Source organism: Ursus americanus, chromosome 7, assembly GCF_024610735.1.
Source record: "Ursus americanus isolate L20-20 chromosome 7, mUrsAme1.1.p, whole genome shotgun sequence".
Taxonomy (NCBI): Eukaryota; Metazoa; Chordata; class Mammalia; order Carnivora; family Ursidae; genus Ursus; species Ursus americanus.
Genome location: NC_142133.1, coordinates 12,458,638 through 12,485,957, shown reverse-complemented (window position 1 = coordinate 12,485,957; position 27,320 = coordinate 12,458,638). Strand labels below are relative to the sequence as shown.

Below are 27,320 nucleotides of genomic sequence, written 5' to 3'. Positions count from 1 at the left end.
CTTGATTTACACTTCTGATTTACAGCTAATTAGCATGACTCTGGGTTTTTTTTTAGAAATTTATCTATTTTTAAGTAATCTCTCCATCCAGTGTGAGGCTTGAACTCACGACCCCAAAATCTAGAGTTCGATGCTCTACTGAGTGAGCCAGCCACGTACGCCACTAGCAGTGACTTCGGAAAAAATAATTGAAACCTCTGTTTTCTTTCATCTAATAAGGATAGGGAACAGGGAATATTCTACATTACTCAGGATTTAAAGTTTTTATCAACAGGCATGCATTACCTATATAGTTTAAAAACTTAGACATAATGTAAGCATTAAAGCCCACCTCGTATGTAAAACCTTGTAGCAGTGAGGGAAGACACAACACCACAGCTTCTTTCTGTGCGGACGACACACCCAAGCAAGATAGGAAAAGGCCTCACGGCAGCTGATTAACGGGCCAGGAGCAGGGAAGAGCTATTGGCATAGCGCACGCTTCCCTTCTGGACCAGGACTAATTCTCTGCAGCTTCTTGTAACCGTGACCCTGAATCTCACTAATAATTACTAGAGAAAGGATCAAGGGATTAGGGACTCAATTTTTTTTCTCTTCTTATTTTTTAAGATTTTATTTATTTATTTGAAAGAGAGAGAGACAGAGAGAAACGCAAGCAGGGGGAGGGGCAGAGGGACAAGCAGACTCCCCGCTGAGTAGGGACCCCCCCCCCAACACAGGGTTTGATCCCAGGACCCCGAGATCATGACCTAAGCCGAAGGCAGATGCTTAACAAACTGAGCCACCCAGGTGCCCCTTTTTTTTCTCTCTTTTTGGAAGTGTCATAATCTCATCGATTCAAACGTATCTGATGTGTTTCCATACGCTGAACTTGTATATCTTATAGATGTCCAACGTGACCCATCTTTCTCCAGTGGGGGCCTGTTCAAGTTGGCTCTTGAGCCTTTTTACATGAATCCAGAAGGTTTTGACTGTCTTCCTTGTTTTCCTGGGACGTTTCCAGCTTGTTCATTTCCTACCTCAGACCTGGCATCAGTCGTCTCTCCAAGAAGCTCTTGTTTCCTTTAGCGGAAACTGGTATTAAGAGACCACAAATCTGAATGCTGGGGGTGCTTATGGCTACCAGGTTGGTTACTAGAGACTGGATTTCTTGCCATTTCTTTCTTTCTTTTTTTTTTTCATTTTAACATGTATTTTATTTAACCCAACATATCCAAAAGAACTATCAACATGCAGATGATATAAAAATTATGGATGACATTTTTTAAAGATTTTATTTATATATTTGAGAGAGAGAGAAAAAAAACCTGAGCAGGAGGAGAAGCAGGCTCCCCGCCCAGCAGGGAGCCCAATGCAGGGCTCAATCCCAGGACCCCGGGATCATGACCTAACCAATTGAGCCACCCAGGCGCCCCATGGGTGACATTTTATGTTCATTTTCTAAGTGTCTGAAGTCTGGCGTGTATTCTACATTTATAGTACATGGCAGTTTGGAATGGCCCTATTTCAAGTGTCCAGTAGCCCCCTATAACTGGTTGCTACTATATGGGACAGTGTGTATCTAGATCATTCTTCTAGTTGACTTCTAAGACCTATGTTAGGCCCAAAGAAAACTCTGATCCTCATAATGCGACACTATAGTGCAAAACAGATTGGCACAGGGCACTTTCTGCCCTTTCTACTCCCAGCTGAGGAACTCGACTTCGCGGTAATAATTTGGGGACGCCTCAACCATTCATTCCCCAAACTCCTTCCCAACTTGTGTCTTCCTAATGCACTTTGTCTTGACTTCTGGCAGAAGAGAGAAACCATATCATGTTCCCATTTTTTTCTTCCTCACACCTAGACAGACATCCTTTGAACCAAGAAATTTAGAATTTTTGTATATGGGGGAAAATCCATCAACTACATATTAGGATTATTCCCACTGCAACCTCTGTATGGCTCCAGCCATGCGCACCAGAAGCCCTGGTGCACCGTTTCTCTGTGATTCTCTCCATTCTGCCTTCTTCTGTGATCTTCATCCTCCAGCTGGTGGCAAGATAGCTGCCCCAGCTCCAGGTGAGTGGCCCTCACTTCCTTCCTGAAGAAGGAGGAGCACCATTTCTATTAGTAGGATAGCATCCACAGCTGCTTAGACTCTTAGACTCCTTAGCAGACCCCGATAAGAAAAAACTAGATTTGCCTTCAATTAGAGAAATGTTTTTACTGTTTAAGCCACAGGACAAGATAAAAAGCTGGGGCAATGCTCCTTACAATGCAGGGGCATCAAAGGCTGGGAGAACTGGAATGTGTCCTCAGCCATTTTCAACAATCCACTGCATAAACAATAAGATGCCAACAGGGCACCTGGGTGGCTCAGTCAGCTAAGTGTCTGCCTTCAGCTCAGGTCACGATCCCAGGAGATCAAGCCCTGCATCGGGCTCGCTGCTCAGCAGGGAGTCTGCTTCTCCCTCTGCCTCTACCCCTCCCCTCCCCACTCGTGCTCTCTCTCACGCCTGCTCTCTCTCTCAAATAAATAAAATCTTAAAAAAAAAAATGCCATCAAAAAAGACCTTAAGAGAAAGACCTAATTTGTATTTAGGGATATCCTACCGGCAGAGAACAGAGACTGACTAATACAGGCATTATCACTAAACATCTAGAGCCAAGGACTCATTCAGATAAACAAAAATTATTTCATACCAGCTCTATTCATAGTGAATTATACTAGTCAAAAACCCCAAAAGTTCAGTGCCTTACCTCTTCTCAAAAGAGGTTACGATTAAAGCTCAAGCCAAGGGACAGAATAAACATAGAAGGGGAAGCTACAAATTAGGAACAAGTAGAAGAAAATCCAGAGATAGAAAAGTAAAAGAACCAGGTACTACTAATGCCACATAAATCAAGCAGGAGTTTCAGAGTAACTCGTCAAGCCAGCTCAAGAGAGGACAAAGAGCAAGGACTGAGAACAGAGTCCCATACGCAGTGAGGAAACGGAAGGACCTTTGACGAGAATAGTGCCACCGGCCTGGCAGAGAGGCACGGGAGGTCCGAGCGCAGTGGGACGGAGCGGTGGGTGGCCTGCACACACAACACTGTCAAAAGTCTGCACACAAACAGGGTCCGGGGGGAGGGGGCAGTTAGAAGAGGGACGGCAGAGTCAAGGGATTCAAGGAAAAGCTTTGCTAAGAGAAGGGGAATTCAGCACCTCAGAAGGTGGACGGGAAGGAACCAGAGATCACGAAGCACAGAACTCCAAACATGGCCTAGAAGAGCTGGCTTGCTGAAGAGGCAGACCCTGATCTCCACCAGCACCAAGCGTCTCCTAGAGCCAACCGCACTAGCAGAGCCTAGGCCCGGGGCGGGGGGCTTAAGGGTACCAGAACGCCAGAAGAGAAGCACTGTCTGGATACGTGCTTCCCACAGCTCTGCTTGTCTGGCTGTCCCCGCTGAGAAGCCTCGCTAAGGGCCAGCTCTCGAGACATGACCTCAGTCAGGACAAATGTAGAACACGTGTGGCAGTACCCGAGAGATCCCCAGTGATGGACGAGGTGCCAAAGTAGTAGCCCCGGGGCAGACGGACCCCGGGCACCTCGATGCAGTCCCTCCACTCATGCTTGCCATCGATGTCCATCATTATCTAGAAGAAAAAGAAAAGATACATCAGGGCCAGGAGAGCAGGTGCAAGGCAGCCCATACCACCAACTGGTCCAGAAAACAAGGACTCACCGTCAAATGCCTCTTGACATAGCGAATCACAAGGAAGGTGTCATAGTGCAGATTGCGGACGATGGCTGTACAGCCCCCCAGCTCTGTAGGCCGCCCATCGCGCTCATGATCGTAGCTGAGGGAGCCATTGTTCACCATGGCTGAGATATAGGGGAAGACCCGCTGGGAAAGCAGGGAAGGAGGAACAGAGGACAGTAAGGAGGCGCTTTCAGGAATGCCTGTACAAACAGCAACAGGAATTTTGCACACACAAGCTGAGCCCCTTCCAGCAGACCGGACGAACGACCATTCCGCCTCATCATTAGCAGCCCCTGAGAACGCACTCACATGGTCAAAGAATATGGCCCAGGAAGCAACAGAACTCTCTACTTGCCTTCAGGAATCCTCCTTGCTACCAACCTGGGGGTGGGGGCCTGAAATGGCCCCCTCTGGAGTCTGACTCGAATCCTTCCAGAGATCACTATTTGGCACCCACATACATACATGGCCCAGGACTGGTGGTTTCCTTTTTATGTATATATACCTATCTCCCCAGTTGCCATGTAAACTTCTTGAAGGAAAAAAATCACTATACTTCTATGTCTCCACCTTCCATCCCCCACAACCTCTCCCCCCACCCCCTCCAGGTAAGCGTTTTGCACATAGCAGGTACTCTGAAAATACCTGTTTGATCAGGGAAATCCTTCCATTCTGGAGAGCTCCTTTCAAATTTTCAAATCCTATAAGCATATGATGGATGCTAAATGGATCAGGCCTCAGAAACAGCACTGCCAGAACCAGGCTGCTGGCTGGTGTTCTCCAGCCACAAGGACTGTTCTCAGTCGAAAGACCTTCCAGCCCACTTAAGCTTCACCTACACATAACTTCTCCCCGTGACACCCTGGGCAAGTTCTCCCACTGCAAGTGTCCCCGTATGCTACCTATCTTCCCATCTACTTCAGAGGCCCTGTCTCTCCAATAGAGCTGGAGGAGCGAATTCTTCCTCAGAAACGAGGGGCTAACCACTTAAGAACCAGCCCAGTGCTGAGGCAGTGCAGAGGCGGGGTGATGAAAGGAAACATGACACATGCCACTTGTCTGGTGACTTCCTCATTGTCCTCAACGGTCAACATGCAAGGTGGAGATGCAGTCAAAATCCGAGACTGGTGACTCTCAAGACAACAGCTACATGGTGTGAACAGGAGCAAATGCTGGCTGGACACATAGGGAACAAGGCATGGCCATGGCGGGTCAAGACTGAGTACCTGGACTCCTGGAGAATATCGCCTCTTCTGGGCCTGAGAGGGTCCAGCAGGTTATTATAAAAACGAGAGAGGACACAGAAGACAGGAGACCAGGTCAGAAAGAAGCAGCCATGGAAGAGTTTTGACCGAGCTGTGGTGGATGAGCAAACCAATCTAAGTCCCCAAACAGAACTGTATGATCTGTGGAGGACATTTAGCAAGTCCTTACACCCCTAAAAATGCCGGGGAGAGCTATGTGCACAGACGCGTGTATGTTTTCTAAGGAGAGGGTCTGTTACTGTCCGATTCTCAAAGGGGCCCACTAGGAAAACCTCTAAGGCTTTCAGAGACTTCACAAAACACACAGCGTCATACCGTCCAAGAAGGCCCCACTTCGCTTATGTCCCTGAGCCGGAAGGCCAGGCCATATGTTTTGTCTGTGCCCAGATGATAGTACTTCTGTAGCAAGGGGAGACACAGGACTGACAAACAGGGCTAAATTCTTCCAAATTCAAGATGGCGTTTACTGCCCAGGATCTCAGCATAAGCTCTTGCCCAAAGGAGAAAAATCCCACCACTTGAGAGACAATGAAGTTAACTCTAATCCAAAGGGATCATTTACCCTCTAATTGAACCTCGTGGATATTTATTTCCAAATAGCTGTTGTCATTCTAACCTACAATATGTGGGTGAGGAAAAAGCTCCGTGGGAGCACTGCAGCATGGCAGATTTAGAAAAATTATGAGGCTCAAGGATGTTTAGCTTTGGTCTAAAAAACTACTACAGTTCTAAGCTACTAGCGACAAGAGAAACCTATGCAAGTTCAGCCCAGCCCTCCCCTATGGGAAGGATGCGTGAGGGTGGAGAGCCGAAAGCATCCCTCCTTCTATCAGTGAGCACCTGTTTCAGATGCTGGGGGCTCACAGAGCTGACATCAGAATGGAAGAGACAAACAATAAGTAAATTATTTCAGAGAGAGAGGTGCCTGGCTGGCTCAGTTGGAAGAGCATGCAACTTTTGATCTCAGGGTCATGAGATTGAGCCCCATGTTGGGTACAGAGACTACTGAAATAAATAAAACTTAAAAAAATATATTTCAGAGAGTACTAATGCTCTGATGAAAATAAAACAGACAACATGATAAACTGATGAAGGAACAGCTCTCTGAGGAGACAACATCTGAGCTGAGGCCTCCATCCCTGGAGGGAGCCAAAAAAAGATCTGCGGACATAAGAAGCATGAGGTCGGCATATTCGAGGACCAGAAGGAGACACCAGGGTCTGAAACACAGCCAGTGAGGGAGAGGAGGGTGTGAGCTGAGGCACAAGCCAGATCCCGCTGGGCCTTAGAAGCCACAGTGAGGCGCGCAGGGCAAGCAGAGCAGCCCCCCACTGCTCTGCTCTTACGCCGCTGGTGGAATAGGCACAGGATACAGAAAAGTACAAAATGAATCGGTGGATAAGCCAATTCCCAACACTCCTCGTCTACAACTATCATTTAGAACAAGGTAAGTTTTAGTATGCTGTCAAGCAATGTACAGAAATGGGCTTCTGACGGGAATGTGCATAACTTCAGTGAACAATTAGGGAAAAGAAGAGATTAAAAATGCCCTGGGTAGCTCATTTGTCAACCCCAGTACGCATGATTACAAGTTTACGTTGCACCCTTCAAGAAAGTGCCCAGCGCAACTGTCCTTAACCCATGGGAGCCTTCCTCTTCCCAAGGCTGGTGAGGCATCGATTACCTGGTGACAGCCAGAGGTCAGCTGGTCCCCAGCATCACCTGGGAGAGCTTTTCAGCTGCAATCACATGTGGGTCCCTCAGTCAAAGAGTCTCATTCAATGGGGGTGGGGGGAGGGGCACAGGATCATGTATTTTTCAAAAAGGACCACAGACAGTCGTAATGTGCAGCCAAATTTAAGAAACACTGCACCAGACACAGCACCCCACAACTTTGGAGCCCGTATCTGTTGACTTCAGCAACTCGTGACTTGGCCTTCAACTTTTCACCTCACACTAGTAGTAAGTCTTTAAATGCCCTCTTATTTTCCATGCCCAGTCAGGAGTTCTTAAGTGTTCCTTGGGAAGCCACTAATTTCACACAGCAGCTCATTTTCTTTCCTTGGAAAGCAGCCTATATATAGCTAGAACCAAAGGCTGAAGAATCCCTCAGACTCAGGCAAGGTGGTAGTTTCATTCCTAATTTAAGAGTCACTAAAAATTAGGCACTCCTACCTATCGTCCAAATGATTATTGCCTGTAGGGTGAAGAAATGTTCCCAAATTTTTGTACTACAAGGCCACTTTAAAAAAAAAAAACAAGACCCTCTACAGGGTAATTGGATATTCAGCCTATCTTGACCGAAGGGAGACCCATGAACTTGTGGACTTATGGATCCTATGCTAAAATTCCACAGATCCCAAGCACACAAGTAATTATAAACCACTAGACAGAAAAAGGAGGCCACACGGCCTCTGTAATCAGGGAGACCTGGGCTCTAACTGCAGGTATACGTTCAGCGCTGTATAACTTGGGTGGATTACGTTAGCTCCTTGAGAGTCCATTTCCTCCCCGTAAGCAGAGTGAATAATACAGAGCTAGCTCACAGGGCTGACCATGAAGATGAAATGAGATATGTAAAGCCTTTAGTACAGTGTCTGGCATTCAGCAGGGAGTCAGTAAATGTTCATTCGATCAAAGACTAATGAATCCGTAGACACAAACACTATGCACAGGTGTGCATATATGAGATCAAGCCAGGTACGCATCTTTTAGGGCAGTAATCCCCAGGCCATTGGCTGTCACAGATGGTAATATCTCCAAAAATATGCTGGGGATTGACGGGTTTGCCATTTTTGACCTATAAACATTAAAATACAATAATGACAAAACCACCATCTATAATAAATATTTTTAAAAGAAAATTTTAACACCAAAAAAAGAATGATGGAATTTCATAATAAACAATTAAGCATTTATGAAAAGTCACTTTACTTTTCCTATTAAGACCAGTGAAACTGGGGCGCCTGGGTGGCTCAGTCAGTTAAGCATCTGCCTTCGGCTCAGATCACAATCCGGGAGGTCCTGGGCTCGAGCCCCACAGCCAGCTCTCTGCTCAGCAGGGGGCCTGCTTCTCCCTCTCCCTCTGCCTGCTGCTCCCCCTGCTTGTGCTCTCTCTGTCAAATAAATAAATAAAACCTTAAAAAAAAAATCAGTGAAACTCGTTACCAACCAATACGAGTTCATGAACCAGCATTTGGGAGCCACTCTCTTGGAGCCGTTGTTTGCAACCTAAGGCATAGTGCCGTGGAGTAAGCTGGCCAAGTTTGCTCTCTGGAACCTAGATGTGAAGAACAGGAGAGAGGGAGAGGAGGGGGAAAGAACAGAGCCACAACAGCTACTGCCAAGATGGCTGCAAAATGTCCCTTGGGAACGGCATTTAGTGGTGTGAACGAGAACAGCTGGCATTTTCAGAGCACTTACTCTATGCCAGGCACTGTAGTCAGTAATGTGCACATACCCATTCATTTACTTCTCACAATCCTAAGAGGTGCTATCAGTATCCCCATTACACTGGCAAGAAAACGTGTTTAGGTAGTAAAACCAGGCTTGGAAGCCAGGTAGTCGGGCCCCACAACCCTGGCTCAATCTCTATGCTTCCTTGTTCTCAAATCAATATGGAAAAGTGATTAGTATATACTGTTAGAAACCAACAAAACAAAACCCCTCGGTCTCTAATATAACCTGAAACACAGAAATATTGGAGAATGGTTCCAGATTTTTAAAAAGGAAAGGAGGGGTGGGCCTGGGTGGCTCAGTCGGTTGAGCAGTCAGGTCATGATCTCGGGGTCGTGGGACTGAGCCCCGCATTGGGATCTGTGCTGAGCGCAGAGTCTGCTCGTCCCCCAGCTCGTGTGTGCGTGCTTGCTCTCTCTCTCAAATAAAATCTTAAACAAAAAAAAAAAAGGAAAGAGGGGCGCCTGGGTGGCTTAGTTGGTGGAACATCCGACCCTTGATTTTGGCTCAGGTCATGATCGCAGGGTCATGGAAGGGAGCCCTGTGGGCGGTGGGGAGGGGGGGGTCCTTGCTCAGCATGGAGCCTGCTTCTCCCTTTCCCTCTGCCTGCCGCTCCCCCTGCTTGTGTGCTCGCTCTCTCTCTGACAAATAAATAAAATCTTAAAAAACAAAAACTAGGTCTCAATGCAGCTCAGTCTCAATGCTTAATCACATCTAGAGAACTTGCCAAAATTCTCTGGACCTAGTTTCCAAAGGAGTCTCTCTCTTAGAAAACATTGCCTCACCTAGGACTGAAAAATGAAGTCATATCCAAGCTGGAACAAGGGAACTTAAGGGGCTGTGGGGTTCCTTTACTGATATAAAGATTACTTCTGCCCACAATAAAGAGACCAAGAAGGATCACTGTCTTCATCACTTCAGAGAATGTGTTTTTAAAATGGATAGCACCATATTGTTAATTTTTTTCCAGTTTCTTTTTTTTTAAGATTATTTTTATTTATTTGACACAGAGAGAGGGGGGGGTGCACAAGCACAAGCAGGGGGAAAGGCAGAGGAGGAGGGAGAAGCAGGCTCCCAGCTGAGCAGGGAGCCCAACATGGGGCTCGATCCCAGCATCCTGGGATCACGACCTGAGCTGAACGCAGATGCTTAACCAACTGAGCCACCAAGGCGCCCATTTCTTCTGGTTTCAAGGAGAAAAAACAGTCATCACCTCACAGACTAGAGAAACTAGACTTCCAAGCAGGCTTGATCTGGTAAGAACAGTGAGCTGTTCTTCCACTCTCCGACCAGCTGTTTCTGCCTCCTGGGGTAAGACCCAAATAAATGTCTCACCAGGAAGAATGAGGGCCAAGGCTCAAAGGACTGTTCTTCTGTGCTCTCAGTCACAGAAAGCCTCTTGTGATCATACTCTGATTTCAAGTGAAGAAAGACATTCCTGCTCCACTGAGTTCCCTGTAACTTTTCATCAATATCTGGGTTCTCATGAGAAACTGATGACCCAGCTGATGACTTCGTAATGACAAGAACAGATGATCACGTCATGTTTCAATCAACATTTTTTTAAAAAACAGCAATGCTAAGATATAATTCACATACCACATAATTCACCTATTTAAAGTCTATAATTCAATGGTTTTTAGTATATTCAGAGTTAAGATTACGATTTGCCACAATGAATTTCAGGACATTTTTATCACCCTAAAAAGAAACCCTGTGTCCATCAGCAGTCACTCGCCATGCCCACCTCTGTCATCTACTTTCTGTCTTTATAGACTTGCCTATTCTGAACATTTCATATATATGGGATCACACAAAATGTGGTCTTTTATGACTGGCTTCTTTCACTTAGCATAATGTATTCAAGGGTCATCCACATTAAAGGACCTATCAATGCTTCATTTCTTTTTAATACTGAATGATATTCCATTGAATGAATATATATTTTGTTGGAGTACCTGGATGGCTCAGGTGGTTAAGCATCCAACTTTTGATTTCAGCTCAGGTCATGATCAGGGTCATGAGATCAAGTCATGTGTGGTGCTCCACACTCAGCAGGAAGTCTGCTTGAAATCCTCCCTCCCTCTCCCTCTGCCCCTCTCCCCACTCACGTGCACACACGCACACTCTCTCAAATAAATAAAATCTTTAATATATATATTTTTTTGTTTGTTTACTCATCAGGTGATGGGACGTTGAGTTATATCCATTTTTTGGCTATTATGAATAGTGCTATGAACATTCATGTAACTTTTTGTGTAGACACGATTTCAATTGCTCTTGGGTATAGACACCTAGTAGTGTAATTGCTGGATGATATCAACTCTGTATTTAGACATTTGAAGCACTGACCAACTGTTCTCTAAAACAACTGCCCCATTTGACATTCCCACCAGCAGTGTATGAGAGTTCCAATTACGCCACACCCTTACCAACACTTGTTACGATTTCTCTTTTTTATTTTAGCTACGACTAAATAGCCACAAGTGGGTGTTAAGTAACATCTCATTGTGGTTTTGATTTGTATATCCCTACTGGCGAATGATGTTGAACATCTTTCATGTTTATCCACCCTTTGTGTATCTTCTTTGGAGGAAATACCTACTCAGATCCTTTGGTCGTTTTTTTAAGATAAAAATTATTTTTAAGTAACCTTTATACCCAACATGGGGCTCAAACCCACAATCCCAAGATCAAGAGTCACATGTTCCACCAACTGAGCCAGCCAGGCACCCCATTTTTTAGCTGAGCTGTCTTTTTTACTATTGAACTATACCTAGAATATATAAAAACAAGTCCCTTATCATATATACAATTTTCATTGATTTTCTCCCATTCTCTGGGTTATCTTTTTACTTTCTTGATGGTATCCTCCAAAGCACAAGTTTCTGTTGTTTTTTTAAGTAGACTCCATGCCCAGAGATCAAGAATCGGATGCTTAACTGACTGAGCCACCCAGATGCCCACCCCTGAAGCACAAGTTTTCAATTTTAACAAAGTCCACCTCAGCACCTGGGTGCCTGTCAGTTGGGCGTCTGCCTTCAGCTCATGTCATGATCCCAGGGTCCTGTGATCAAGCCCCACATCAGGATCCCTGCTCAGAGCCTGCTTCTCCCTCTCGCTCTTCCCCTCTCGCTCTTCCCCTCCCCTCTGCTCGTGCTGTCTCTCTCTCTCTCAAATAAATAAGATCTTAAAGAAAAAAAAATGAAATCTAACTCATCTTTTTTGTGTGTGTGTGGCTTTTGTTTTTGGTATCGTATCTAAAAAAACCTTTGCTTGATCCAAGGTCATGAAGAATCAACCCTATGTTTTTTCTTAGAGTTGCATAGTTTCAGCTTTTACACTTAGCTTTCCAGTTCATTTTGAGTTAAACTTTGTGTATGGTATGAGGTGGGGACAATTTCATTACTCTGCAATGTGGACATCCAGGTGAGTGAGCACCATTTGTTGAAGACAGTTCCTTCCCCATTGAATTGTCTGGACAGCTTTATCAAAAATCAACTGATCATAAACATGAGGACTTATTTCTAGACTTTCAATTCTATTCCATTGATCTGTAGGTCTAGCCTTAGGCCAGTACCACGCTATCTTTATTACTGCAGCTTTGTATTAAGTTTTGAAATAAGGAAGTGTGAGTCCTCCAACGTCCCTCTTCTTTATCAGTGTTATTTTGGCTATTCTAGTTCTCTTGAATTTCCATACTGACTTCAGGATTACCTTGTCAATTTCTGCAAAGAAGCCAGCTAGGCTTCTGACAAATACGCAATGTGTCAAATCTGGAGACCAATGTGGGGAGCATCATCATCTTAACAATATGGTTGACCCTTCAACAATGTGGGTTTGCACTGTACAGACCCACTCCATGTCAATTTTTTTTAATACAAAGACAGTACTGTAAATGTATTTTCTTTTATGATTTTCTTAGTATTTTCTTTTCTCTAGCTCACTTTATTGTAAGAATACAGTATACAATACCTATAACATACAAAATGTGTTCATCAGCTGTTTGTTATCCGTAAGGCCTCCAGTCAACAGTAGGCTATTAGTAGTTAAGTCTTGGGGGAATCAAAAGTTCTATGCAGCTTATCGACGGTGGGGGGGGGGGGTCAGTGCCCCCAACCCCCACACTGTTCAAGGATCAACTATACTGGGGCACTTGGGTGGCTCAGCCGTTAAGCCTCTGCCTTCCGCTCAGGTCATGATCCCAGGGTCCTGGGACCGAGCCCCGCATTGGGCTCCCTGCTCGACAGGAAGCCTGCTTCTCCCTCCCTCACTCCCCTTGCTTGTGTTCCCTCTCTCGCTGTCTCTGTCAAATAAATAAATAAAATCTTAAAAAAAAAAAATCGGGGCGCCTGGGTAGCTCAGTTGTTAAGCGTCTACCTTCGGCTCAGGGCGTGATCCCAGTGTTCTGGGATCAAGCCCCACATCAGACTCCTCTGCTGGGAGCCTGCTTCTTCCTCTCCCACTCCCCCTGTTGTGTTCCCTCTCTCACTGGCTGTCTCTATCTCTGTCAAATAAATAAAATCTTTAAAAAAAAGGAAAAAAAAGATCAACTATACTAAGTTTTCTGATCCATGACATAGGATGTCTTTCCATTTACTTAGATCTTAACTTTCTTTCAACAGTATTTTATAGTTTTCAGAGTGTACTTTTATTTAATTATTTCTAAGTATTTTTTTTAAAGATTTTATTTATTTATTCGACAGAGATAGAGACAGCCAGCGAGAGAGGGAACACAAGCAGGGGGAGTGGGAGAGGAAGAAGCAGGCTCATAGCGGAGGAGCCTGATGTGGGGCTCGATCCCATAACGCTGGGATCACGCCCTGAGCCGAAGGCAGACGCTTAACCGCTGTGCCACCCAGGCGCCCCTATTTCTAAGTATTTTATTCTGCATGATGGTATAAATGGAACTGTTTTCTTACTTTCATTTTCTGAATGTCCAATGCCAGCATACAGAAGTATAATTGATTTTTGTATGTTGATCTTGTATCCTGCAACCTTGCTGAATTCATTTATTAGTTCTAGTAGTTTTCTCGTGGATTCTTGAAGAGTTTCTATATACAACATCATGTCGTCTACATAAATGGTTTTAGTTTTCTTTGCAATCTGGATGCTTTCTATTTTCTTTTCTTATCCAAATGCCCTGACTGGAACCTACGGTACAATGTTGAATAGAAGTAACAAGAACAGCGGCGCCTGAAGGGCTCAGGTCAGTTGAGCATCTGACTCTCTGTTTCCACTTCGGTCGTTATCTCGGGGTCCTGGGATCATGCCCCTGAGGGCTCCTCACTCAACTCAGAATCCGCTTGGGACTCTCTCCCTCTCCCTCCGTTCCTCCCACTCATGCTCTTGCTCTCTAAAATAAACAAGTCTTGGGGCGCCTGGGTGGCACAGCAGTTAAGCGTCTGCCTTTGGCTCAGGGCGTGATTCCGGCGTTCTGGGATCGTGCCCCACATCGGGCTCCTCTGCTAGGAGCCTGCTTCTTCCTCTCCCACTCCCCCTGCCTGTGTTCCCTCTCTCGCTGGCTGTCTCTATCTCTGTCGAATAAATAAATAAAATCTTTAAAAAATAAATAAATAAACAAATATATAACAAGTCTTTAAAAAAAAAAAAAGTAACAAGAACAGATGTCCTTGTCTTATTCCTGGTCTTAGAGTGAAAGCATTCAGTATTTCAGTTAGGTAGGATGTTAGCTAAGGGTTTTTCATAGATGCCCTTTATCAGGTTGAAAAAGTTACCTTCTATTCCTGATTTGTTGAGTGTTTTTATTATCATAAAGAGATACTACCTTTTCTCAAATACTTTTTTTACATCTACTGATATGCCCAATATGGTTTTTGTCCTTTATTCTATTTTTTTTAAGTAGGTTCCACACCCAACATAGTACTTGAACTCATGACCCTGAGATCAAGAGTTGCACCCTCTACTGACTGAGGCAGTCAGGTGCCCCTGTCCTTTATTCTATTAATATGGTCTATCATATTAATTTTCAAATTTTAAAAGTTTTTATTTATTTATTTAAGTAATCGCCGCACCCATCATGGGGCTCACACTCAGGACCCTGAAATCAAGAGTCTCATGCTCTGGGGCGCCTGGGTGGCGCAGTCGTTAAGTGTCTGCCTTCGGCTCAGGGCGTGATCCCAGCATTCTGGGATCGAGTCCCACATCAGGCTCCTCCGCTGTGAGCCTGCTTCTTCCTCTCCCACTCCCCCTGCTTGTGTTCCCTCTCTCGCTGGCTGTCTCTCTGTCAACTAAATAAATAAAATCTTTAAAAAAAAAAAAAAAGAGTCTCATGCTCTTCTAACTATGCCAGCCAGGCACCCCTTAATTTTCAGATTTTAAAGCAAATGGAATTCCTAGGATAAATACACATGGTTGTGGTATATGACCCTTTTTATGTTGCTGGATGTGGTTTGTTAGTATTTGGTTGATGATTTTCATGTCTATATTTGTAAGAGGTATTGGTCTGTAGTTTTCTTTTCTTGTGATGTATTTGTGTGGTGTTGGCATCAGGATAATACTGGCCTCAAAGAATGAGCTGGTTAGTGTCCTCTCTTATTTTTTGTAAGAATTTTTGAGAAGAACTGGTATTAACTCTACTTTCTATGTTTAATAGAAACAACCAGTGAAGCCATCTGGACCTGGGCTTTTCTTTGTGAGTCATTTTTTGTTACTAATTCGATCTCTTTTCCTGTTTTGAATCTATCCAAATTTCCTATTTCTTCCACTACCACTTTAACAACCGGTTACGATCTGGCAGCCTCATGAGGGCACAGGTACCTTGCACCCCCAAACAGTGAAACCTTGACTCACTCACCTGAACTACAATTCCTATGTTGCTAACAGGGAAACTGAGGTTATACTACTTTTAACAATTGGTCCTGATTTCAGAGAGCCAAGCTAAACTGAACTCCCTCCCCCCCTTCTCAGATGCATTCCTGGTTGCCAGTATTTTCCCCATATTTCCTCATGAACAAATGGGACTGCAAGTAAGCTGAGCAAGGTCATGTGCTCTGGGGACAAGGAAACAAGAAACCAGAGAAACATTTTTACCACTACCTGGAGGGATCTGAGGAATTGTTCCACACCCCCTCCTGCCAGCTCCTGTTCTCCTAGTCCAACACATCTTTATGAGACATTTGCAAGTTTTCAAAAGGTACCGTATTTGTCACCCTCTTCTTATGTACTCAGAAATAATAAAGCAAAATGATGAGATCGCAGGCTGGACGCAAACCCTCTGCCTGTGTGTCACGGAAGAATGTTTTAACCTTCCTGCACTTCAGTTTCTTACCCATACTGTAGAGATGACAATAACATCTACCCCGGAAGAGCTGTTACAACATACACAAGTGCTGGAAACAGTGCAGGGCGCCTTTATGTATGATAGCAAAGTAAACCATGCTGCCAGCAAAACACACTTGCTTTTACCCCCTAAAAGAGTTCCAGGTTGTTGGAATGCAGAAAGGAGTACATTTTCTATACTCCCTGCACTGAATATAAGCTCTAAGAACTGAAATTACATAGGAGACGACATGAGAATAATAAATGTCTCCACTCTGAAGGAAATCAACCTGGCAGAGGAAACAATGGACGGGAGGAGGCAGAGCAGCATAATTAAAAGCACAGCCTCCAGAATCTGGTAGACCTATGTTCCAAACCTGACTCCACCTTATATTGGCTGTGACCTTGAACAAGACACTTCTCTAAGCTTCTGTACTCACTGGTAAATGGAGGAGAAAAAAAATACTAACTCTAAGGAGTTCTGATGAGGATTAAGACAATATTTGTAAAGTACCTGGCACATAATAGCCACCGAATAAACAGAAACCACTTTGATTAGTTTTCTTAAATGTTGTTTTAATAAACAAATGTGTTTAACAGGTAAACAACTAATACAGAAACAAGGACCTCATGTTGGTCCAGGGATTCCCAATCCTGGCATTGTGACTCACCTGGAGAGCTTTAAAAAAGTAAGGTTGCTTACACTGCATCTAAGACACACAGAATTATACTCTCTGAGGTTGGGGACTGGACATCAGTATTTTTATTGTTTTATTTTATTTCATTTTTTAAAATATTTTATTTATTTCAGAGAAGAGAGGTCCTGCACATGCACTTGGGGCGGGGGGGAGACAAAGGGGGAAGGGAGAGAATCTCCAACAGACTCCATGCTGAGCGTGGAGCCTGACACAGGGCTCGATCCCACGACCGTGATATCATGACCCAAGGCAAAATCAAGAGTCTGACGCTTAACTAACTGAGCTACCCTGGCGCCCTTGGACATCAGTATTTTTAAAGGCACTCCAGGCAATTCCAATGTACAGCTGGGAGTGAGAACCGTAACAGCTAGCCAGAAAAGAAGTCCCAATTTTTACCAACTGAAACTAATTTTATTGATTAACACCTACTCTTCTTACAAAATAAGCCCATCAGCTCTGCCCTCCCAAGTGAGAACTACTATTATCTGATGGTGAAATGGAAGCTAAGAGAATCTGAACAATTTATTTCTGGAAGAAGCAGAGAACCAAGTTTAAAAGTCCAGTCAAGCCCGAAAGCCCGTACCTCTTACTCAGATGCAGCTCTAACTACCACTATTTCCTCAGCACGACTGCAAACCTCGTCATGACATTCTCCTCATTAAAATCCTTTATAGCACTTACCCGCTTAGAATAAGGCCCAGACTCCTCAACAGGAACAACTTACTTCCGTATCTGGCCCCACAGTGTGCATGGTGAGGATGAGTCACGTACATTCGGATGGCTCTGGTGCTGGTCCAAACAGCCAAACCACCAACCACCCGAGGAGACACCACCCAATTTCAGGGGCCAGTCAACTTGCCCGACAGGGAACAGTGTTAATACTAAGGACTGCAATGGGAATAGTGGCCCCTGAAAGTGTACAACATGGCAAGACTGGCTCTGTTTTTCTTTCTAGCATCATCTCTCTCTGATCCCCCTTTCCCCTCACACCCACTGTCCCTTCTCTCACTTTATCACCTTAACACATGCTTTTCCCTCTGCATGGCACACTGGTTCCTAATTCTGCAGACTTCAATGTAAATGTCACTTCCCAGAGGAAATCTTCCCCAACCACCACCACTACCACACTGTCCCGCTCCAGGTTCGACACGCCGCGTCTTCCACGGCACCCCAGTTCCCCCGGGAGCGCTCTCACACCTCAGTGCTACTGAGTGCGAGAACCACGCTGGTCTTGCTCACTAACTCCCGCCACCTAGAAAGTCCCTGAGGTATGGTGAAGTGAGGAGGACTAGCAGGAACACGGAGAAGCTACTCTGTAACTGTCTCACAACCAAAGGTTATCGTCCTAACTCAGGTCTCCTGTTCCACCTCCCTACGGTGAACTCCGTGCGCCATGCTAAAAAAACTGTTGAATCTGGGTGTTGCATATATGATGATGTGTTCTTCCAATTTTTTTTAGTTTGCAATTTTTCATAAAAAGCTTTTAGGGAAAAAATAAACAGTTCTATCTCCATCCTTAATCCTGCCTTTCTTGCTATTATTTAGCTACGGGATACCCATCACGAACCTGTCATAATCACTTGCCCACCAGCTGATGGCAGAGCCATCGGGCAAAGAATGCAAACCTGTTGGCGGTATAAGAAAGTACTGAAGAACCCTAGGGTCAGCCAACAAAAAGCAAGAAGTTTCTTCTGCCAACAGCCAGAAACCAGATTGCAACAAAATGCTGGGACTCCGTCAACTTCCTTTTACAACCTTTCCTATAGGAGAACAGAATTGCTGTTCGGGTCTCAAAACAGGAAGAAGAAAAGGATGCTAGAAAGAGTGAGCAAACCACAGAAGAGAGCACAGCGGTGATCTACTGAGTCAGGGGAGCTGAGTTATATAAATTCAGCTTGCTCTGGTGTGGGCCTAGGAGCCAAATCACCAACCTGCCATGCATGCTCAATCCCAGCAGCTACCTAGTGTGCACAAAACAACACTATTAACACTAAAGAAAAAGTCCCCAATCATGACAACCATTCCCAAAGGACTGTGCACCATAAACGCTTCTCTCTAGAACACTCTGACAAGGATATTAACTTTTCAAGTTCAATAGATGAAGAAAATAGAACCAAACCCCTCACTTTCTATCCCCTGTTCCCTCATGAACATTCCTGAGGCAAAGGACTATGATGTCAGTGCAGCTGACCTAAGCTCTGACACTTGCCATTACCTCTTGCTGCTTCTCCTCATTGGGGTACGTGTCTACAAATACTCCCAGCCCCACAAATTTGTCCATGTTTCCAAACACAGGCCCTAGAGAGAGAGAACAGATGATGAACAATGAAATAAAGCCAAGAGTTGATAAAGGACTAACATATCACTATGATGGAGGAAAAAAATTCAAATGACTCCCAGGTCTCTCTTTAAGATGAGCAAACATATGTAAAAGCACCCAGCAAAGTGCATGGCCTGTAACAAGCACCCAGTAAAGTCTGCAGCTGTTTGTTCTTAAAGGCAGGGGGAAGAGAGAAGGCCACTGCAATGCTGTTCAGCACTACAGCTGCTGCCTGGTCCAAACCGGTTGCTAAGGCGCCCCTAAAGAATTCTGCTTCATGAACGCTTGGTGACAACTATACCCCTGAGAGAGAGCTGAATTCCCAGGTCCCACTTCTTGTTGCAAAAGAGATCAGGTCAAATCAGGTTGAATTTGCCATGTCCTTGGAATAACGGCTCCCACGCAACTCCCGACTCAAGGAGTTCTGAGACCGATCACTGTGCATGCTCAAAAGAAGTCAGCTCACCCAATCATCCGTGTTCGGGAGAGCCGGTGCTTTCACCTAGCCGATAGGCCAAAGGGAAACCGGAAGGAGCTAATAAGCAAGATCTCGCCCCAGGATGCGTGAAGGTCAGCTGCTTTATTAGGACTCAGACCCCATGCTAGAGACCTGACAGGCTGGTCTTCATCCGCAGACATCAAGGGAATGGGAAAACTGCTGGCACTGTGGGGACGTATGCTTCTCCAAAAGAGGGCACGTGAGAAAGCAGGCCTGTTGCACCCCACACAAGAGCACCCAGGGTCCCAATACCTGGCTGCATCCGATCCTTTGTGTACCAGATTGCCAAGCCATCCCCATGCAGATTCTTCTTCCCTTGTCCGTGGATTTTGAAGTGCACCTGCAACTCCCAGTCTCTCAGGAAGCACGGCTAGAATGAAAAAGACACTGGAATCAATGAAGAGCATGAAATGTGAAATCCCTCAAGCCCTCATAGTGGTCTAGAGACTTGGAAAATATAAGTTCAGGTAACACGAGGCAAAGGGTTGAAACTAAAATCTATGACTTGCTAAGTATTTGCATCATAAAATTAAATAGGGTAGGCAGTCCAACTGCATATGATATTTAATATGAAAAGTGAATAAGCCTCCCAATTATTTTCAATATCTCCCATAGAAACAAGACAGTACTCTAAAGTTGGAAAAGACATGAGACTGCTAAGTTAGACTGCTGTGATCTTACAGCAAAGCCCCTCAGCCTAGAGAGTACAGGTGGCTCAATTAACACTCATTTGCAACTTCAGATCACTCCACTGACAGATTGTAAAAAGCCTGGATTTCAAGAAAGGTCAAAGCCTCATTCATTACATAAGAATTAAAAAAAAAAAAAAAAAAAAAAAAAGCTAAGTCACTATGCAAAGGTTTCCAGGAATACTTAGCAGATATGTAAACAACTCTAATTAGCTAGACTTGGCCCAATGCCAAGCTGAGGGGCAAGCCAGAATTCCCCAAGAAGGGGTAAGTTACAGTCCCCCAAAACCTCATGCCCATGGCCAAGAAGCATAAACGTACCAGGGGAGAACACCACCATCCCCATCGCAGGGCCAGCCTCTGGTGGAAAAACATTAAGAAGGTGGGTACTAATCAGACTCCTGTGTTTATTCTTTGGGGTTTTTTCTTTAACCGTGTATCAAAAGCTCAGAAAAATGGCGAAGGAGGTAAGTGGATGGTTACATGCTCTAAATAGCTGAACACTTTCAAGGAGAGAGCAGCGTAGGTATCTGGCTTAGAGAGGCTCCTGACTAAAGGTCACTATGAAGAAAGAAGGGAATGAGGGGCAGACAGGCCAACAGGGTTCAGCCAGAACCTTTAACAGATTGTTCCGGCTCTTGAGCAACATATTGCTAGATCAGTTTTAGTTTTCATTTTTAATTTCTGGGAGATCTTCCAAAAGTGTTAGTATCAGGAGCACAGAGTCAAATGAAAGGGGGGTGAAGCTACTTCTGAATTCACCCAAGAATACTGCAGTCTCCGGTAGCTTACCCTACCCTGCAGAGCCCAGTCCCTGTGCTGTCATTCTGGGTTCCCCTCTTTCTACTGCTTCACTTAGATTGCAGGACAAGAGTGAAACTCAGTGGCAGGAAGCTGCCACAGGGCCAGTGGGTGGCTGTTATCTCCCCTGGGACGAGGCCAGGGCCAGGGAGGTCCACACGGAGCCAAGAGGTGTCTGCCACTTCTCCTTGGCCTTCTCTAGCGCAGCCTTTGCTCAGGGCTGTGTCTCCTAGAGCTTCTGAGACTTGGCTGTACATTAGATTCACACAGGGAGCTTTTCAAAATCCCTGTGACCACAGGCATCATCAACTCCAGTGGACAGCTAAATTTGAGAACCACTGTTCAAACAAATACATCCTATTCAAATGACTCAGAAACAACTCCAAAGCTCATTCTGATAGTCAGATAACAACGACAACGACAACAAAAATACTGCATCAGGGAATCTGAAAAAAGATCCTAAACTAGAACTGTTGCTTAAAGAGTTATAGCTAGAGGCAGCTAGCAAGACAGCAGCAGGGCATCTAGCCCTGGACATAGTCATTTAGTAACCTGAGACCTCCATCACTGAAACTTACAACAGATGCATAATGTAACAACACACATTTCTGTAACCATTTTAACTTTCCAAAGCGTCTTCAGGTCTTTTGTCTTACTTTCACAATAACCCTAGTGGGCGCATAGAAGGTATTATGAAGCTCATTTGGCAGCTGGAGAAACTCAGCAATGAGAGAATTAAGCACAGGGAGGGCTCACAGTGGGTCTGCGACACAGCTAGATCGGGAACCCAAATTTGTCAACTGCCAGCCCTTTGCCTCTTCTACCAGAACACACCGCCCTGTACTCTGTCCAAGAATAAGTTCAACACTACAATCTGGGTTAAGAGGCCAGCTTGTGCAAATAGCTCACGTAGAAACTTCTCTTATCCCTCTGTTCTGTTAGAATTCTCTGCCACATAAAATGAACAGGGAAAAGAAGTCGTTCTCTTTGCTGAGGTGCATTTATCTATGACCATGAAAAGTCATAAATCAAAAACCACGAAAAAGTTAAGTTCTTAGCTTATGAGAACCCAAGAGAAAGTATTAAAGGACGCCAAGGTCATTCCCAAAAGTAAAGTGGTTGTAAAAGATTCAGAAAGAGCCCTGGTAACCAAAAAGAAAGCATCGTCTTACACTTGTACACAATCACAGTGCAGCCACACCAGGAATACTGCATTCACTTCTTGCCGTCATAAGTCAAGGAAGACAATGTAGCTAGAAAAGGTCCAGAGAAGGACAAATAAAATGACCACGGGGCTCAAAGTGGCTTTCACATGAAAATAAAATTTAAAATTAGACTCTTCAAAGTGAAATAACAAAGGGCGGATACTGGGATAAAGTTTAGGATAAATTTAAAAAAGCAGTCTTCTACTTTACAAAGTAATTAAATGTGAGTTAAGTTGTTAACCTCCAAGAAGTAAATACTATCAGGTCAATCAGGAATTAAAGACATTTCAGAAAACACAGGGGTGCCTGGGTGGCTCAGTCGGTTAAGCATCTGCCTTCAGCTTGGTTCGTGATCCCAGGGTCCTGGGATCGAGTCCCACATCGGGCTCCCTGCTCGGTGGAGAGCTTGCTTCTCCCTCTCCCACTGTCGATCCCCCTGCTTGTGCTCTCTCATTCTCTCTCTATATATAAAATAAATAAAAATCTTTAAAGAAAAAGACATTTCAGAAAACAGAATCAAAAATGGATTATTTGCTATAATTGGAGCAATTGAGAGCATTTCCCTACATATCTGATTTCGCTATGAAGGTCATCATATTCTCTGAAATGAAAATCCTTGATATCCACAGAAGTCAGAGCACTGGGGATAAACCGTAAAATTGAGTCAATATGCCACTGGTAAACTTTTTAGGGCTTTCTGGGTCACCAACATAGGAGGGAGAAAGATTCTTACCACCCGGTTCCACAGGGCACCCTGTTTACTTTGCATATCTGGGGTAAGGCGGATATACTGGGTCATCACCATGGCATTGCCCATCAGATTCCACAGTGAGGAACTGCCTGTGCCCACACCTACGGGGAGGAAATAGATCAGTTCATACTCAACACCAACCCATTCTGAAACCACCACAGACGCTCCTAAAGCTGGAGCCATGATCTTTTTCTCCCTTTCACGACACTCGATTTCCTACCTTCTGTCTTTCATAAATCTCAAATCCTTACCATCTTGACAGCTTCCTTTCACTAAGCCCTTCTCAGGTGAAGACCCCAGAGCAGGCACATCAGAGCTATCACTTTATCTGTGCTGCAATAACCATAGCTCAGATCCATTCCTCCCATTTTATAAGTAAATTTTAGCACCATATAAGAAAAAAATTTCCCCAGTTCTACCAAAAAGAGCTTGACTCTCAGGCCTCTGGGGCTTAATCACATTCTTTCTTTAAACAATTCAAGTGTGAAGGTACTTCTCCCAGTAGCTCAGGCTATAAGCCTCTTGCAAGTGAGAACGTTGTGTCTGTACAATCCACAGTTACAGCAGAGACAGCACAGATGAGGCATTCGATGCATCTGCTGAGTGAATAAATAATCACCCTTGGCAGCTGTGTATACACTCTTGCACTTTGAGCTTTGTCTGCTGTCCCACACTCTAGTGGGGAAACAGACTTCTGTGAGTTAAGCCATCTGCATTGATTTGATCCTCTCTTTGTAGCTATCGTAAAAATTTTCTGGTCGATATGCTGTGCCTAAGAGCCTATGAACCCTAAACCGAGCAAAGCTAACCAGCCTCTTTCATCAACAGGGTTCCTGGACTTCAGAACAGGTGTTTTAACCGGCAACAGAATTTTTATCTTCTTTCTCGGGCCGGCCAAGTTCTCACCCAGTTCTGCCTCCTGCTTCATTTCTAGCACATCCACAGCTCCATCGGGAGACCGGCTCTTTGCTAGTGGCCTTCAGTCACTACCCACCATTTGCAGTTCTATCCCTTCCCACATTCCTCCTGTCCAACTCCGATCCCCCCTTTGTCCAGGCCTAGCGCCAGTGGCATCCGAGCCCGAGCCCGTGTTGGACCTGCTGGAAACTTCCAAAACGGGGGGCGGGGACACCTGACTGCTGCCCTTTGGACCCGTGGCTCCCAAACGCGGCGAGAGTCCCCATGGGCCCCCACCCACCGCCCGCAGTTTCTTTAGGGCCACGAAGACTTTCGCCACCCCGGTCTCTACCACTGAGCTCAGGTCCCGAAACCCTCCCCGTGCACGACCACCTCGCCCCGGGCGCCTCACCCTGGTAGGGCTTCGACAGCGAGTGCTCCCGTTTCAAGTACTCGAACGTTTGACCCGCCCCGACTTGCCGTGGCCCCTGCCCAGACCCCAACAAAAGAAGAAGGAGCAACATCCTGGACCCATTCCGAGCCGACAAACGCCGCCGCCACCGCTGCCACCACCCAGAGGGTCCCAGAGTCGCCGCCATCTTTCCCACAGCCGTCCCTTCATTAAAAGCCCGCCCAGTATCCCAAGCCATTAGCCCAGAGAACCATCTGCCCCGGGTCCCATTGGCTCTCCTCGAGCCCCCGCCCCCGCAGGTGAGCAGCTCACGGATTGGCTGGCTTGGGTATCAGTTGCCTTGCCAACCCAGGAAAGGGGCGTTGCCTAATGCCTGGCCTCTCTTATTTGCATTTGTCCTGCGCTCCACTAGGCCTGCTGGGAGACGTAGTGATTCCCGTTTTGTCTCTGCGTTCTGGAGTAAATGTAAAGAGATAAAATGTTTCTCCGAGTTTCACGCAAACGTTTTATCCTCTCTGCCATTACATACCCTGTGCAGGGCTATCCATCGGATGTAGAACTGAACGGAGAAATAGACAATCGCACAATTACTGTAGCAGGACAATTTTCAGGAAAATTACCAAATTTCTAAAAGACTTGAACAGAACGAGGAACTTGACCTGATGAATTTATAGAAACTCCACACAACAATAGCAGAAGACACGTTCTCTTCAAATGTAAAAGAAACATTTACCAAGATAGCCTGGGCAAGACAAGTAAAAAAAACCACCTCCACAAATTTAAAGGGAATGAAAGCACACGAAGGATGTTCTCCTATCATGACGGAATTACACTAGAAATTGACAACCGAAAGATTTCTGAGAAATACCCAAATATTTGGAAACTAAACAACTCATTTATAAATAACCCACAAAGAAGTAGGAAGTGTTGAAGGATGGCAGTGAGTCTTCTAAGAAATGGAACAGGGTTATCAATCCTTGCCCTGGGTGCCACAGAAATCCACACAAAAGAGTGTGAAACCAAAAGAGTGAGAGTCATCCCATCTTCCCACCTTTTCCTCACCAGTTCCATCACCCAATCAATAAATAATCAAGTCCTGATGATTTTATTCCTAATCATCTCTCAAAAAATCCCATCCTTTCCATCCCTTGCTTTGTCCTTCTCCCAAACCCCCAAACCTATGTGTCCCACCGGTTACTCTGATCACCGTGATCCACGCGGCCACCCAGGTGATCTAAACCATCTAACCGTGCCATTTCCTGAATGTCAGGGGTAAATGAGTTGATACTGGTAAAGCTCTTAAATAGTGGCTGGCACGTAGTAAGCACTATATCATCATCATTATTATTATTAACTGAGCCCTTTGTGGTTGCATCACCTGTGAGGAAGAGATTTAAGCCCCTCAACTTGGCACCCAAAGCCCTCTGTCACCTGGCCCTGGCCCTTCTCTGGCTTTATTGCCCACAGCTTCCTTTCTTCATCTATGTGCTCCAGCTTTCCCTCTTCCCCTCTCCTTTTCCCCAGCCCACTTCCTCCTGGGGGCCTTCCCTGACCTCCTCAGGCAGTGGCAGTTGCCCCACTCTGAGCTCTCAGTGTTGCCCAAGCACATTCTTACAGAGCACTTGCCAGGTCTGTGTCTGTCTTCCCACTGACTTAACCAACATTAATTCTCTCTTTCCTGAACATAAATATATTTAATAAGAGAAACATGAATGTAAGCCTGTTTTATGAGTGGTCAACATCTTAAAATGAAAACTGTCGAGGCACCTGGGTGGCTCAGTCGGTTGAGTGTCTGCCTTGGGCTCCGGTCATGGTCCTGCAGTCCTGGGATTGAGCCCCATTGGGCTCCCTGCTCAGCGAGGAGTCTGCTTCTCCCCCCCCCCCAACCTGCTTGTGCTCTCTCTCACTTGCTCTCTCTCTCTCAAGTAAATAAATAAAATCTTTAAAATCAATCAGTCAATCCATCAATCAATAAAAATAAAATAAAATGAAAACGGACACAACCATCCGGGCACCTGGTTGGCTCAGTCAGGGAAGCATGTGACTCTTGATCTCAAGGTTGTGAGTTCAAGCCCCTACATTGGATGTAGAGATTACTTAAAAATAAAATCTAAAAAAAAAATTTAAAAATCAATAAATCAACTGTCACAACCACTGATCAATTTACACACTCCATACGAAGTAGATGTTTGGTAATACAACATAGGAAATTGCAATGAATCTATTCACATCATACCCTAGCTTTAAAACCAGTTGTGGATCCCAATTACCATAGGATAAAATCCAAACACCTTAGTGTAGCAGTCAAAGCCCTTCAACCTGACTCGAATCAGGCTGTACACATGTCTATTACAATGTGTGTCACCCTGAATTCTGTAGCTCAATTAACAGATTATGTGTTTGTCTCCCTGGCAAGGCTGGAAGCTCCTGGCCACAGGAAGCAGGTCTTACTCATTTCCTATCCCAGGCCTCACCCACTTCCCCATTCCCTAACCCGCCACCCAGCACATAGTAGGAGTTCCATTTGTTTCTGAATAAAATTATTTCCATTATATTTCTCTGTCAGCTGGAATTTTTTTATTGTAAATATACATAAAGTCAAATTTACCATTTTAACCATTTTTAAGTATATAGTCCAGAGGCATTAAATACATTCACGTTGCTGTGTGACCCATCAACTGGATTTTGGATAGCGTATCTCAGCATACCTCATTGTAAAGTTCACTGTGATAAAGGAGAGGGGAATAAAGGAGAGCGTGACAGACAAAATACGCAGGACAGTAAATCAGATGATTTTGTTCAGATTGTTGCAATAGGGAGAATGCTCATTAGTGAGGAACATATCAAAGAGAAGAAAGTGGAGGGGGGCGCCTGGGTGGCTCCGTCGGTTAAGCATCTGCCTTCAGCTCAGGTCATGATCTCAGGGTCCTGGAATCAAGCTGTGCGTAGGTCTCCCTGCTTCTCCCTCTCCCTCTGCCCCTCCATCCCTCATGCTCTGTCTCTCAAAAAAAAAAAAAAATAATAATAATAATAATAATAAAGTCTTAAAAAAAAAGAAGAAGAAGAAAAGGAAGGGGGCCTGATGTTACATATAGGCAGGTAAACAAGGGAGTCATCATGAAAAAGGATGGAGATGGTTTTATCTGAATCACTGAGGAAGGGCAAAAGTGGGTTTTATCTCAGAATATTCTAGAGCAGGATAGTCCTTTGAAGTTAGCCATCTCTCAGAACTCAAAACGGGGTGAGAGGGGACACAAAATAGTGAGGGGATTTCTTGACTATAGCTGCTTTCCAGAAGTACAGGGTTCATAAAAAGT

The 27,320-nt window shown here is 44.9% G+C and overlaps 1 protein-coding gene across 7 annotated transcripts in view; it reads right to left on the bottom strand.

Moving 5' to 3' along the window:
* LMAN2L (lectin, mannose binding 2 like) overlaps positions 1-27,320 on the bottom strand; it is a 39,628-nt gene that overhangs the window by 3,586 nt on the left and 8,722 nt on the right. For 2 of the 7 annotated variants that reach the window (XR_006775220.2, XM_045771605.2), the window contains exons 1-7: positions 24,004-24,212; positions 22,677-22,795; positions 19,501-19,618; positions 18,645-18,727; positions 4,956-4,988; positions 3,712-3,873; positions 3,508-3,622 (exon numbers count right to left, since the gene is read on the bottom strand). Coding sequence is in view for 6 of the 7 variants with exons in the window: in XM_045771605.2 (XP_045627561.1) it covers positions 3,508-3,622; positions 3,712-3,873; positions 4,956-4,988; positions 18,645-18,727; positions 19,501-19,618; positions 22,677-22,795; positions 24,004-24,190 (817 nt within the window). In the remaining variant the exon portion in view is untranslated. The other 5 variants (XM_045771608.2, XM_045771606.2, XM_045771607.2 and 2 more) reach the window with 5 other exon arrangements.